Below are 15,477 nucleotides of genomic sequence, written 5' to 3'. Positions count from 1 at the left end.
GCTGGGGGGAGTTTACTGGATCGGTTGCAACTACAGACTTGAGGCAGGGTGTCCCATGCAACCTGTGGGCCTCAGCGAGTCCTTACCCAGCCCCTAGCTCTTTACAGGTGGCTTTAGTGCCACATGGAGAAGCTCGAGAAACTCAAGGGCAGATTGGGGTGGGGGGTGGGTGCAGCCACAGTGCAGGGTGACCCCACTGGCCTGCTCCCTAAAGCCAGGAGAGGGATGGTCCTTGAAGTCTGGTTCAGAGTTGGTCCATTCTGCTGAGATTTCAATGAATGGGACCAGTGGCAGTGGCAGTGGGGAGGTGACACTAGGGAGTGGTCCGCCAGGGGTAAGCATCTACTGCTGCTACTGGCTGATGGAAAGGACCTTGCAGAGATGAAAGATGGGTGGGCAGTTGCTAGAATGAAACTTTGGAGACTTGAATCCAAATCCTTGCTGTGCCCCAGGCTCCCTGTGTCCCCCTGGGCAAGTTGGTTAGATGCTCCGTGCCTCAGTTTCCCATCTGTAAAATGGGGATACCAGCGCTGTCCTGCCTCACGGGAGGTAGGCATTCAAGGCTATGAAGTGCTCCACTACTGGTAATCGGAGGCTGGCCAAGTGCCTATGCTGAAGATGGAGGAATTTAAGGATTGTGAGCATGACTCCATGCCCTAAAGGTCCTGGGTTCAGAGCCAGGCAGGGAATGAAGAGGTGGGCATCTGCCTGTTAGGAGTGGGACTGAGACCTCTCTCAGCTCATATCAGGAAGCAACTGGATGTCGCTTTTCAAAGCGAGTTATTCTCCATCCACTGGCCATGTACTCCCCAGCACGGGAATGTGATTTCGCAGCCACACACTGCAACGGCGCCTCCCCTGGGCCAAGGGTGCAGTGAGGTCAGGATCCAGGCCTGCCAGCTAACAAGCTGGGGGAACAAGCATAAACGAATACAGGCAGAGGGAATCCGGGTGTGGGCTGTGGCAGGGGTCTGGCATGGTTCATTTCCACAGAGCATTAACCACCGTGGCAGCTGGGTCTAGGATGGCCCTGAAACTTACTTTCCAATATGCCCTGCCTCTACCCCAGAGCCTGCAGGCACTGGACCTCCGCTGCAACATAGCTCCAGTTTTGCAAACACCAGGAGATGGAGGAGCTGTTCCCAGCTCTGCCACAGCCTGCCTGCTTAGCCTTGGGTAAGTCCCTTCATCCCCATCTGGCTCATTCCTCCACTTGTAGCAAGGGGGCTCAAACTGACCTGTCTCACATGGGGCATGCTGCAGTCTGTACATGAATGGTTCTGCAGCCTTGGATAGAAGGTAATGAGGGACCTAGAATTGCCTATAAATAAACTGCACACAAAACGTGCCCCCTAGAGCAAGAACAAGATGGCACCTGGAAATTAAGAAGGCAAGAGATCCAAATACAAGGAAATGCTTCTGTGTTTATTATTATTTATTTGTGTTACTCTAGCATCCAGGAGCTCCAGCCATGGAACAGGCCTCTGCTGTGCTCAGTCACCAAACAAAAACACAGCTTCTGCCTCAAAGAGTTTACAGACTAATTTGCTGTGAACTGATGGAACTCCCTGCTGCATGATATTTATTCCCTCACTTAGGACGCTATAACAACATGAGTAACACAATAACAGATTAGGTGGACTATTTGCCTCATCTGGGATGGTGATTCCTGTGCTCCCAACATTGCATTTAGGTGCAGTGTATTTCCAGGTGTGCTGGGCCTGCTGCAAGGGAGCTGTATTTTAGCAGACTGAGTGCAGGGCTGGGTCCCTGGAACCCTAGATTCATCACTGGTCTGTGCAATGAGGGTATCAGCGCCATCTCCCACTTTGCAAAGTGCTCAGTGGATGACAAAGTGCCAGAAAGCTGCCACCAGCTTCCCCAGGGCCAGCCCAGGCAGAGATACTTTCGCTGTAACACCACAGCCCTTGCTGCATAGCTGACATGAACTCTCTCTCCTTCAGTTGCTCCCCCTGACGCTTCTCATCGGCCTCCCAGATCAGCAAACACGGGGCACGCTGGTGAGATGCAGCCGGGTGAGGAGCAGAGGTGGCAATGTTATGCTTATAAAATGCACATGGGATCTTTTTCAGGAGACCAGGCCGTATTCCTCATTTACTGAAAATACAACATGAAAAGCAGCGTGTGGATACACACACACACACACACACACACACACACACACACACACACACACACACACAATGGTTCTATTTACCACACACACACACACACACACACACACAATGGTTCTATTTACCAGTCTGTCATAGCTCAGGTCAATCTAATGGCCAGTTAGAGTGAACACGAGTAAGGAACTAGGCTCAGCTGATCGTAATTCAATGCTCTGTGTTGCTGCAGAATTGAACCCAGAGTTCAATGGCAAAACGCCTCCTCCTTTACACTTGTATGTTCCCATTGAGGTCTATGGATTTTGCAATGTCACTCTGCAATTGCTACTCCTTATGTGGCGTTACATCTCGGAGTTTCCCGCAGTGATCCTTTGATCCTTATTGTCATCTTGATCGCTCGTGTGGCAGCTCGTTCTGGGAGGCATCCGAGGTTGTCAGTTCTGCTAACTCTGTTAGCAGCAGACACAGCGGATGTTTTCTGACTGTCTCCAAAACTCTCCCTTCTTTTTGAGCATCTGGACATTTCGTAATGTCTTCCACACTTCTCCTTAACGACTCGCAGTCTCCACTCCCACCAACCCATTTTACAGAGACTTTCTGACAGGACTGCATTTTAGAAAGGCTGAACAAGTGGCTAAAGAGGTTACAAAAGAATCTCACACAGCTTCATTTGCAATTCAGGCAAGGGACACAACTTAAATTACAATGCACACAGGAGGCAAGTTCGTCCAGCAAACCCTGTAATATAACCTTGTCCTAAGGTAAAAGAAATTACTGTGGTAATTTAACTGCACAGCCACAAATGTGATCTAAGCCAGCAATGCCCAGCTGCCACGTATATTGGCCAAACTGGATAGTGTCTATGGGAAAGAATTAATGGACACAAATCAGATAATCCAAACAAGCAACACACATTGGAGAGCACTTTAACCTGCCCGGACACTCATTAATGGATCTCCAAGTCACCCTGTTGTTTCAGGCCAATTCCACAAGCCAAATACACAGGGAAGGGTTGGAACTTAACTTCATTCACAAGTTTGATTCCTATCAGAGAGGAATGAATAAAGACATTGCCTGGCTCCCACACTACCTGTTACATCCTAATTACTTAACCAGCCGAACAATGGGTACTTAAAGAGGTGCAAATTGTTCTCATCAACTTCTTGGAACTTGAACAGTCTACTTCACTATTTTTTTCTTCCCCTCCCCCTCCTTTCCGCCCCCTTCCCTTATTTATTCTTGGAGCTGGACTTTTAATACTCCGGTCATCTGGAGAAGTGGGTTGTGCCCACAAAAGCTCACGATCCCATCTATGTGTTTTGTTAGTCTATAACAGTGGTCCTCAACGCGGTGCCCACGGGTGCCATGGCACCCACCGGGGCATTTATGTGAACCCGCCTAGTGACCAGGGTCGGCCCGAGCCATTCTTGTGCCCCGGGCGCCCAGCAGCCTTAAAATGTTGGGAACCGCTGGTCTATAAGATGCTGCTGGACTATTTGTTGCCCTGGCCGTGCAGACGGGGAGATGTCCCTGGGAAGCTCCCATGGGCCGTCCCCTCCTTGCTCCCAGGGCTGGCAAGGCAGTAGCTGCTGGGGAGCTGGGAAGGGGCTGGTGATGGCAGACTGCTGCCAGGAGAGCGAGACGGTGCCAGCTCACTGTGGTCCAGTGTGAAGACACGGAATCGCAGGATGGCCAGGCCCAGGCAGCGTACGAGTCTCCCTTTGGCTGCCCGGGCTGGAGCTCTCTCAGTTCAGCAGGGAGATGCTTGTGCTGCCGGGGCAGAAGGCCCAGGGTCTGTGCCTGGCTCTGTGCCTGGCTATCTGAGCGGAGCTAGCGGGGATGCAGGTCTGCAGTCTGGTGAGCCGCCGCGATGCTCGCTCCGCAACCAGCCAAGTTTGGCTCTGTCATTTAAAAAAAACAGCCCTCCTAGAAACAACTCTTTCAGTTTTGAAAACTCACTTACAAAGCCCCAGCCCCGCCTTTGAATTTCCAGCCATCTGGCCCCCCAGACGGTGCCGGCTTGCTCCACCCATTGGAATCGGCACAGCAGTGGGGGGCAATCCGGGGACCAGTCTGGCCCGTTGGATGGCCGCAGGCTTGTCGCCACCCGAGGCTGCGCTGGCGGGCGCTGATTGGCTGCATGGAAAGCTGGCTCCAGGAGCAGGCGAAGGGGTGTGATAAACAGCAGCTTGTCGGGCTGCTGCGAGGTGGGTGGTTGTGACGATTCCACTTGTATTTCAGCAGCCCCACAGTCTGCAGCGAGCGGGGTGTTGGGGACTGTTGCATAGAGTCTGTGCATTGGGAACCCATGGCTGCGGGACCCGGGTTTCCAAGCCATCCTTGCACAGCCTCACTGCACTGGAAACCTGGGCTCCCTGTGGCTGGAGCCGCTGCGCTAGCCTGAGCTGTGTCCACACTGCGGAATACCAGGGCTTGGACCCCAGTGCCAGCAGGACTCGGGCACTGACTGCTCCCTGGCAGGGCCCCGACTCTGGAGCGCTTGCTGACCGGAGTCAGACTGAGGTGTGTGTGGACAGAAAACAGGGGCTCAAACCAGGCTTAGAGCACAGTGCAGAGACTTCCATAGTCAGAGACAGCCCTGCTCCACAGAGCTTACACTCTGCTGGAGGGGAAACTGAGGCAGGGAATTGCCCACGGTCACCCACCAGCTGAGGTGGGAAGAACACCCCGATCTCCTGACAGCCAGTCTGGTGCCCAGCCCACTAGTCCCACCTGCCCTCCGGGCTGGGTTTAGTGATGGGACAGGCCCCCATGGGCTGGGGTGGCAGCCTTGACACTTGGCGTGTTTCCCACTGGGCAGAAGTTGGGCAAGGAGCCTCTTTTGGGCCTGTCATGTTATTGGGTTTTATAATGAGCAGACAGATCACGGCTGCGCCCACAGGGGCGTGTTTGCCCCAACGTCTGTACAAAGGGGGCCATGTGGGGTGTCAAATGAAAGCTTGTGTCCTATTGATTCTATGTATGCTGCTCATGTACTTGCGTAGTGTTTGGATGGGGAGTTACGAATATGGACTCTGTGCTGGTGCTGTCATCGTCTTTCATTCCATCTCAAAGTTTTCCGTTATAAGCATTTCTGGAAAATCATGCCAGTGTAGACGTAGCCTTATCTTGTGGGTAAGATAAAGTATAAATTGACTGGGAATCTGTGGCTGGTTCTTTGGGACCGGAAGAACCCGTTCGGGGTAGGGGAGATCGGGTTCTATAACCCCTCACCTGTGTATTAGGCCCGGGGGCTGGTTGTGGCACAGGGAGAGCTGGGGTGTCTGAGGGGTTTTGCTTGTGAGGCTTCCTGCTGGCCGGATTGGCAGCTGGAGTGCTCGGTGTGACTGGTTTGTGGCCTGTTTTGAGAAAGGTCTCCAGTCTAGGGCTGTAAGGAGCCCTGGTGTTGAGCAATTCGCCCTGAGCAGACTCCCTCAGCGGTGCCCAGACTCGACCCGATCGGTCCCAAGGGCCCTGGAACCAGATGCCCTTGAAAGTCTCGTCTCTCTCTGGCTTCCAGATCAAACAGCCTAAATAACAGTGAATGGTGATGGCTCCCAGCCATAGGGGCAGGGGTGCTGCAGCACCTTCAGGTTTTGCACTCAGTTTCCCACACTTGGAGACTGGCCCCGCTACCAGCTTCTCCGCCCTGGGTCCCGGCCTCCAGACAGCCTCTGTGGGGTCCTGCCAGCCTTGCCATGGGCTCCACAGCCCGCCGGTCCTGCTAGCCCTGGGGTCCTCTCCTCGGGTGTGACGGTCAAGACTTTGGGATGGAATGAAAGACAATGACTTATTTCTCTTAGCAGAGAAAAGCAAAGGCCATATGCCTGTCTAAGGTGTGACCGCCCGCCTGCGTAAAGGACACCGCATCTCTCATTGTTAAAAGCTTGCGTCTAAACTACTTCCAATTTCGAAAGCTCTGCTTCCGAAAGTGAGATCGGAAGAAGATATGCAAATTCCCGTGGAATTTGCATATCCTCTTTCGAATCTTCCCCGTAGTCTAGACATAGCCCAAGAGCAGGCAGGGTGAGCGAATTCCTCCAGCATGCAGTAATTCATCCTTCCCACTAGGGGCAGCACATGCTGGGGCCACCTTTGGCAGATTCCGTGGAGGAATGCGCTGAGGGAGGGTGCCCTCTGCAGGTGAGGAGGACTGGAAAGTCAGCAGCACGGGAGTGGCTCTTTGGACGGTGCTATTTAAAGGGCTGTACCGTCTGCCTGCAGACATGAGCCACATCTGAGTGGATCTGTCTGTGTGAGCAGCCCCTGAGATCAGCACGGCTGGCGCCTGGTTGCTGCTTGCCAGCCCCGAGGGGCGGCCGCGTTGAACAGGGATGTGAAATTTCGATGAATCAGCTAATCGAGTAGTTGATGGAATTTCCAATGACTACTCGATTAGTCGGTAAGGGGTGAGATGCTCGCTATCCCGGCTGAGCCTCCGCCCATGGCTCTTACTACATTTCAAAGGCAGAGGCGCAGCTGGGAGCCCGGGGGGAGCGGGGACTGCATTAGTCCCCTGTGGGGCTCTTGCTACATTTCAAAGGCAAAGGCACAGCAGTCGGACTGGCGCGGGGTGGGGGGGACTGCTTCCTGCTGTGCTTCTGCCTCCTCTGCCCCCCCACCTCCCCTGAAGTGATGGTGATGGGGGGGAACCGGCGTTTAAGCTGGCTCCCCCAGCACTGGCTCCTGCTCCCCCCTTGCTGCCTCTGACACAGAGGCAGCAAGGGGGGCGGGGAATGCCTAGTTGAGTAGTGACTCGACTACCCGATAAGCCTATGCTTATGGCCATTTATCACACAGTCCAGTTTGTCTGAGTGGCCAGCTAGGGACTGGGGCTGTCTGGGACACCCAGGAAAGCTTGGGAGAGTGACCCAGGCAGGCAGACTTGTTCCAGGCTTGGTGCGATCTAATTGCAGAACGCACCGCCACCGTGTGGCCTCTGCCCTGGGTTCTGACAGCCTGCCCTGTGGTCGGCATTCAGGGTCGTGAGCCGCTCTCAGGAGTGTGGCGCTACCGGCGTGACCTGTACCTAGCAGAGACACTGCACCTGAGCTCCTCCGAGACTCTACGGTGCCCAGCCCCATCAGTCTGCGTTTGCAGGCGATGCTGCCTCTGCAGCTCCTCTAGGAGCCCCGGCACCGCCGCTGGTTCACTGGCCAGCTGCTTGGCCAACACTCCTGTTCACCACGGGAGGGAGGTTGTTACGCAGAAAGGCTCCGGGTGAAGGGCCAGCAAGGAGGAGGAGCAAAGACAGGCAGGGCTCCAAGCGAGGAAAAGAAACGCCTGCTCCTGCGACTCTAAACTCGGGGTAACCTAGAGGTCTTGGTTAAGAGAGTTTCCCAACTTCCAGCTGGGATTCACCCTTCTCTCATCAACACTCAGCTCTCCTTGTGCGCACTCAAGAGCAGGGCAGTGCAAATGTGTCAGGTTCTGTGCTGAGACCCAGGAAGGCTTCCTGCTCTTCTTCACTTCCTGGAGACTTCCCCTGCCCCTGCTGATGCCTAGGAAATGGGGGCTCTCATATTGCAATTCCAGCAGCTTACTTTATACCGGAGGCCCTGGGACAGATCTGTCCGTCGGTCTGGCTCCCTTTGGTGGCTACAGCCTTGAAAGCCTCCCGGAGGATGAGGCCAGGCTGACCTTCGGCAGTGGGACAGCTCAGGCTCACGTTGTACGCTGGGATGGTAGAGGAACGCGGGATACAATCAGCCGATTGGGGTTCAGGCCCCCTGCGTTCCTCTGGGGGTGTCTGATTGTCCCAGGGATGCTCAGAACCGGGGCCTTGGCCAAGCCCTCGGTCGAAACTCACATCCGGGTTTGTGGCTGAATTGCAGTCCCAGCCTGGGCGAGATTCAGCCTGGGTGGGACCTTTGGCCTCTTTGTAGTACCGGGCTCCGAGACTAAACTCGTTAGCCCCTTGCCGCCCATGAGCGTCAGTGCAATGACACCCACTCGCCCCCTGGTCACTCGGCCGGTGGGCACTAGCTGAGCCCTGCCAGGGGGCCAGTCAGCCTGCCTATCTCCCGGGCTGGGGCAGGCTGTTTTCCTCATCTCCCGGAGCCTGGGCCCCCCGCGCTGCATCTCCTTGGCCAGTGGGCTCAGGGCGGTGCCCTCTGCTCTTGTGCTTCCAGAGATGCCGTCCTCCGGCAGAAGCGGGTGGAATGCAGCGGGCTGCTCCCCTCCGAGCTCCCGGGCAAGCAGATGGGCAGCCTGGCGGCACCTTTGCCTCCTGATAAGCAAGGTAGGAAGAGGCTGGGATGGGACGTCGCTAGGTGGGCGGGGGGGGGGGGAGGGGAGCAGTCTCCGTCTCTGCGTTTCGGAAAGGCCGGTGCTCAGTTACTGCAGTGAGGCACGCAGGGCACAGATGGATTGAGCAGCAGCCCTGTGCCGGGGCACCTGGCAGAGACAGAGCATGAGGCACATGGCAGAGATCAATGGATGGGAGGGAGGGAAGGGTGAAGAGGGGTAAATGGGGTGGGTGGATGGATGGAAAGAGGGGTACACGGGGTGGGGGGGTGGGTGGAAAGGGGGGTACACGGGGTGGGTGGGTGGATGGATGGAAAGGGGGGTACACGGAGTGGGTGGGTGGATGGAAAGGGGGGTACATGGGGTGAGTAGATGGATGGAAAGGGAGTACACGGGGTGGATGGGTGGATGGATGGATGGAAAGGCGGGTACACGGGGTGGGTGGGTGGATGGAAAGGGGGGTACATGGGGTGGGTGGGTGGATGGATGGATGGAAAGGCGGGTACACGGGGTGGGTGGGTGGATGGAAAGGGGGGTACATGGGGTGAGTAGATGGATGGAAAGGGAGTACACGGGGTGGGTGGGTGGATGGATGGATGGAAAGGCGGGTACACGGGGTGGGTGGGTGGATGGATGGAAAGGGGGGTACACGGAGTGGGTGGGTGGATGGAAAGGGGGGTACATGGGGTGAGTAGATGGATGGAAAGGGAGTACACGGGGTGGGTGGGTGGATGGATGGATGGAAAGGCGGGTACACGGGGTGGGTGGGTGGATGGAAAGGGGGGTACATGGGGTGAGTAGATGGATGGAAAGGGGGGTACACGGGGTGGGTGGGTGGATGGATGGAGGAGAGTACATACCATGGATAGATGGAGAAGGTGGTACATATGGTGCATGGAAGGGAGAGATGGATGGATGGATGGATGGATGGATGGGGAGGAGGGTACATGGGGTGCATTGGATTGATGGATGGATGGATGGGGAAAAGATACATGGGGAGGATGAAGTGGGAGGTGTATGGATTGATAGCGACCGATCTGTGGTGTCTCCTCAGACACCACCAAGTCTGCACGTGCCAGCATGCGTCCCCACCCTGCTTCCCTATCATCGCCTCCTGCGGTGTCTCCTCTGCACCAGGCTGACTTTGCCATCTTGCTTTGCAGTGCTGATAAACCCGCTGGTGGACAAGGACGCGGGGGGCGTGGTCGCTGTCATCCTGGTGAGTGAATGGGAGCTGGTGGGAAGGGGAGAAAGCTGGAAAGGGGAGGGCAGAGGAACTGAGTGGCCAGGACTCGCTTGGGGTCCGGCCGTTGTACGCAGAGGTGTCTGCTCAGAAGTACTGCACAGCCCTTCGCAGAGGGGGTCCCACCTGCCCCACCCGCTCCCCTTCGACGCAGAAAGCACCGCAGCGCAGTGCACGAGCTGCTCAGCCCCACACAACACCAGCACACTGGCTTAGTGCAGGTGAGCCTGTCTCAGCTCCTGCCGTTTGCTCCCTGGGCCAGCCCCTGAGGGAGATGGGGGGCAGAGCATACCCAGCCATGGTGCATTCGGTTACTGACAAGTACCTCCCTTGACTGTTCAGGCAGGACACCAGGTGACCGACGGGGCCACTTCTCCCTGTGCCCATGAGGGGAGGCAGAGTTTGGCTCTGATCGGCACGCGGGGCGTGCACTGAGGAGCTCTGGGGGGGCAGGGAGACGGCAGCCTCCATATATGGGTGCTCAGGGCTGTCCGCTTGCTAAGGCTGCCTCTTGGCACGGGCGCCAGGCCCTGAGCAGGGCTAGGGCGGCTCTCCCAGTCTGGCTGCGCGAAGCGTTCGCGGGGGGGAATCTCGTCCCCCAGCTTTCCACCCCTCTGCGGGCTGCCCAGCACGTCCTTCATCACCATTCTGCTGAGCCATGGCCAGCCTGGGGGTCAGCCGGCCCGCGGGAAGGGCAGCTCGCTGGCGCCCTCTGGAGGTGAAGCTGGAGGACGGCGGGTGCGGCTCCCAGCATCGCCCTGCGGGTGGAAGGGTGGGGCTGAGGAGGGGCTGGTGAGTTTTCTTCTATTAAATAGCGCCCCAGTGGAGCAGCCCCCTGTGGGGCTAGGAGCCGTCAGCCTGAATGCCCTGTCCTGGCTGAGATGGGGGGGCGGGCAGCAAAGCTCGTCAGTGATCGCTGGATTCCCCCCACCCCGGCCGCAACAGAGAGCCCTCAGCTCAGGCTCCCATAACCCCTCACTGCTGCATCCCCCCTCTCCCCACGGCGCCACCTGCTGGCTCGCGCGTGCATCTCCACTGCCCCCTATGGGGCAGACGGGGAGCTGCACCAGGCCTAACCCGCAGCAGGAGAGGGCAGGTGTGCGCCTTTGGAGCAGAGGGCCGTGGCTTGGATTCCTGCTTCCGGCCGTGGAAACCTGCCTGGCCGCAGGGCAGCTGTGGAGCAGAATGAATTCGGTGTGAATTGCTCCGTAGGGTGGAGGGGCACGCAGCAGTAGCTCAGGGCGCTGCAGGGCTGGCTGGTAGAGGAATGCAGGAGCCGGCTGCTTTTGGGGGTGACTTGGCAAATAGCCCCGTGCCAATTCGGCTGCTGCGATGGGCCTGGCAGGGGCAGGCGCCCGGCACAAACGAGCTCTCCTGGAAGCTCGCCTTGGTGCAGCCGCCCCCGGCCAGAGGCGAGCGCACAGGGAGGAGTGAGCCATGCACAGCCTGCCTGGGCCCGGCCCTGGAAAGCCGCTGACGCCACCAGGGAGCCCGGCTCCCGCGCCTCGGCCCAAGGAGCCGGGATTGCGGGGGCTTTAAGTGGATTAAGGAACGAGATGAGCAGCAAGAGATTTTCTCCAGCGCTTAATTAAAAAGGAATTAAAACGATGGAGGAGCGCTGACCTTTCTCAAACTCGCCTGTTGGCCCCGGCGCTGGGGAGCGCTCCCTGCCCCAGCAGGAGAGCCTGCTTCCTCTCATGCCCACGTGCGTTCACGTGGATGCCCTGGGCTTGCACAGATGTGTCATGCACACACTCGGCAGATGTGTGCCCAGCTGTAGTAGGGCTCGCATGTTTTCACAGGCACAAGGCAAACACCTGGTCCCACGTATGTGACATGCACATGTGCCCTTTCACACATGCTGTTCGGTTCAGACACGCTAGACAGGCACCGCTAGGGCGTGGAAAAGAGACACATGCCCCAGGTGTCTGTCCCAGGCTGGAAAGGGCCTCGCCACATCTGGGAGCTGGTCCCAGGGAGCAGCATCCAATCCTGGATTGATGGCCAGTTACAGGCTACTTTTGAAAGGGTGCTCCGGTCCGACAGGGTTGCCTGCAATAGCAGGGGACCTGGGAGGTGATGGGCAGTCCTGTTCTCATGGCATAAAGCCAGCTACGCTGTCATATACCTGCACTTCCATACACACAGCACTCTTGCGCCCTTTCACATCTGTAAATCCCTTCCCCTCTGCCCCCTTCTCCCTCTCACAAGGCAGGTGAGATCTAGTGCCAGACAGGCTGCAGGGGCAGCGCGGTGGCTCTCCATCCAATTTCAGCTCCCTGGGGCCGGTGCTAGGTCCTGTCCCGTGTCTCATTTTTTCCCATTCGTGTGCAGAATACATTTTGTTCCGTGCACCGAGGCATGTGCAGATGTGCAACACCAGTAGAAACACACGCTGCCACCTGTGGAAGGCTGTGGGTGCTCTGCTAATTACCTGGGTGGCATTGGAGCCTCTCCTGGGAGGCCACTCAAGCGCTCAGCTTTCCGGGAATGCTGGTCCTGTGCCTTGTCTGTCCGGCTCGTTCACGCCACGGGCACAATGGAAGCCCGCCGCTAAGAGTCGAACCAGTATCACTACGCTGATCCGGCGTAACGTAATGGAGACACTTCAACGGCTGTCCTCAGGGCTTGACGCCGGTGCCAATCCGGGTAGGATCTGGGCACCTTCTGCGAAACACAAGTTCTCCTTCCTTCTCTGCCTGGGATGTTTGCACATTTGCTTTCCCTAGGTTATGTAGTCCCTTCTCAAGCCCCCAGAGGAGGCCAGCTCCATAGCAAAGGCTGCCAATCCCAGCCACTCACTCGTTTGGTGAGTCTCCCGCACCTCCTCCCGCAAACAGAGCACGCTTCACTAATGCCACGTCTCCCGGGCAGAGAGCCCCCCTGAAAGCAGGCGGGGGTGCTAGCTAATGGCTGATTGAGGAGCGCAAATAGCCCACTAACTCCCCGGTGCTGCCTAATTTCTGGGAGCCGAAGGGGGACACGTCCTGTGGACAGCGCCTGGCTCCAATTCAGCTCCCTGAACAGTGAAGTGGAAGGAGTCTCGCTTTGCCGTTCTTGGCCCAGCTTGTCGGCCTCCAGGCAGTTGCTAAGAGGAAAGTGCTAATTAATTGGAGACAATCACATGAGCTGGGAGATACACGTGCACCCAGCGCTGAGAGAGGGGGAAGCATATTGGAATCTAGAAGCAAAGAAAATACCCACAGGTTCTCTGTGCAACACCAGTGCTCTACCCCACACATGCCTATGTGGTCTAGCACACGCGCGCTGTGACACACAGGAGTGCGTGTGCTAACACACACACACTGTGACACACAAGTACATGCTCTAGCACGTGCTGTGACACACGGGACTACATGCTTTAACACGTGTGGTAGCATACGACTATGTGCTCTAATGCACAGGGTGTGACACACACATGCTGTAGCATACAGGGGTACATGATCTAACGCCAACCCTCTGTGAGCACAGAATCCCCCTCCCCTGGCCAGCAGGCAGCTGGGTGCACAGTGCCTGCCAGCAGGGGACGGAGCTGTGCACGTCCTTTTCCATTGCTTTGGACTGGCTTCTGGTTTGCCTCTACAAGTCTGCCCCTGCGGCGGGAGGTGGTATTCCCTGAGCGCTGCGTGGTGCGGGGCTGGCAGAGGGAGGCTGCCCCTGGTGCGGGAGGCGGTATTCCCTGAGCGCTGCGTGGCGCGGGGCCTGCAGAGCAAGGCTGCCCCTGGGGTGGGAGGTGGTATTCCCTGAGCGCTGCGTGGCGCGGGGCTGGCAGAGGGAGGCTGCCCCTGGGGTGGGAGGCGGTATTCCCTGAGCGCTGCGTGGCGCGGGGCTGGCAGAGGGAGGCTGCCCCTGGGGCGGGAGGCGGTATTCCCTGAGCGCTGCGTGGTGCGGGGCTGGCAGAGGGAGGCTGCCCCTGGGGCGGGAGGCGGTATGCCCTGAGCGCTGCGTGGCGCGGGGCTGGCAGAGGGAGGCTGCCCCTGGGGTGGGAGGCGGTATTCCCTGAGCGCTGCGTGGCGCGGGGCTGGCAGAGGGAGGCTGCCCCTGGGGCGGGAGGCGGTATTCCCTGAGCGCTGCGTGGTGCGGGGCTGGCAGAGGGAGGCTGCCCCTGGGGCAGGAGGCGGTATTCCCTGAGTGCTGCGTGGTGCGGGTCTGGCAGAGGGAGGCTGCCCCTGGGGCGGGAGGCGGTATTCCCTGAGCGCTGTGTGGTGCGGGGCCTGCAGAGCAAGGCTGCCCCTGGGGTGGGAGGCGGTATTCCCTGAGCGCTGCGTGGCGCGGGGCTGGCAGAGCAAGGCTGCCCCTGGGGCGGGAGGCGGTATTCCCTGAGCGCTGCGTGGTGCGGGGCTGGCAGAGGGAGGCTGCCCCTGGGGTGGGAGGCGGTATTCCCTGAGCGCTGCGTGGTGCGGGTCTGGCAGAGGGAGGCTGCCCCTGGGGCGGGAGGCGGTATTCCCTGAGCGCTGCGTGGTGCGGGGCTGGCAGAGGGAGGCTGCCCCTGGGGCGGGAGGCGGTATTCCCTGAGCGCTGCGTGGCGCGGGGCTGGCAGAGGGAGGCTGCCCCTGGGGCGGGAGGCGGTATTCCCTGAGCGCTGCGTGGTGCGGGTCTGGCAGAGGGAGGCTGCCCCCGGGGTGGGAGGCGGTATTCCCTGAGCGCTGCGTGGTGCGGGTCTGGCAGAGGGAGGCTGCCCCTGGGGTGGGAGGTGGTATTCCCTGAGCGCTGCGTGGCATGGGGCTGGCAGAGGGAGGCTGCCCCTGGGGTGGGAGGTGGTATTCCCTGAGCGCTGTGTGGTGCGGGTCTGGCAGAGCAAGGCTGCCCCTGGGGCGGGAGGCGGTATTCCCTGAGCGCTGGGTGGCGCGGGGCTGGCAGAGGGAGGCTGCCCCTGGGGTGGGAGGCGGTATTCCCTGAGCGCTGTGTGGTGCGGGGCCTACAGAGCAAGGCTGCCCCTGGGGTGGGAGGCAGTATTCCCTGAGCGCTGTGTGGCGCGGGGCCTGCAGAGCAAGGCTGCCCCTGGGGTGGGAGGCGGTATTCCCTGAGCGCTGCGTGGTGCGGGGCCTGCAGAGCAAGGCTGCCCCTGGGGCGGGAGGCGGTATTCCCTGAGCGCTGCGTGGTGCGGGGCTGGCAGAGGGAGGCTGCCCCTGGGGTGGGAGGTGGTATTCCCTGAGCGCTGTGTGGCGCGGGGCCTGCAGAGCAAGTCTGCCCCTGGGGCGGGAGGTGGTATTCCCTGAGCGCTGTGTGGTGCGGGTCTGGCAGAGGGAGGCTGCCCCCGGGGCGGGAGGCGGTATTCCCTGAGCGCTGCGTGGTGCAGGGCTGGCAGAGGGAGGCTGCCCCTGGGGTGGGAGGCGGTATTCCCTGAGCGCTGCGTGGTGCGGGTCTGGCAGAGGGAGGCTGCCCCCGGGGTGGGAGGCGGTATTCCCTGAGCGCTGCGTGGTGCGGGTCTGGCAGAGGGAGGCTGCCCCTGGGGTGGGAGGCGGTATTCCCTGAGCGCTGCGTGGTGCGGGGCTGGCAGAGGGAGGCTGCCCCTGGGGCGGGAGGCGGTATTCCCTGAGCGCTGCGTGGTGCGGGGCTGGCAGAGGGAGGCTGCCCCTGGTGCGGGAGGCGGTATTCCCTGAGCGCTGCGTGGTGCGGGTCTGGCAGAGGGAGGCTGCCCCTGGGGCGGGAGGTGGTATTCCCTGAGCGCTGTGTGGTGCGGGTCTGGCAGAGAGAGGCTGCCCCTGGGGCGGGAGGTGGTATTCCCTGAGCGCTGTGTGGTGCGGGGCTGGCAGAGGGAGGCTGCCCCTGGGGTGGGAGGTGGTATTCCCTGAGTGCTGTGTGGTGCGGGTCTGGCAGAGGGAGGCTGCCCCTGGGGTGGGAGGTGGTATTCCC

General features: G+C 59.3%; 1 protein-coding gene across 2 annotated transcripts in view; it reads left to right on the top strand.

Moving 5' to 3' along the window:
- PDE2A (phosphodiesterase 2A) overlaps nucleotides 1-15,477 on the top strand; it is a 362,760-nt gene that overhangs the window by 269,432 nt on the left and 77,851 nt on the right. For both annotated transcript variants that reach the window (XM_075919627.1, XM_075919628.1), the window contains 2 exons: nucleotides 8,264-8,373; nucleotides 9,542-9,597. In XM_075919627.1, coding sequence (XP_075775742.1) covers nucleotides 8,264-8,373; nucleotides 9,542-9,597 — 166 coding nt within the window. The remainder of the gene's footprint in view (nucleotides 1-8,263; nucleotides 8,374-9,541; nucleotides 9,598-15,477) is intronic.

Source organism: Pelodiscus sinensis, chromosome 1 (genome assembly GCF_049634645.1).
Source record: "Pelodiscus sinensis isolate JC-2024 chromosome 1, ASM4963464v1, whole genome shotgun sequence".
Lineage (NCBI taxonomy): Eukaryota > Metazoa > Chordata > Testudines > Trionychidae > Pelodiscus > Pelodiscus sinensis.
Note: the sequence above shows the minus strand (reverse complement) of the source record. Positions and strands in the feature narration are given on the sequence as shown.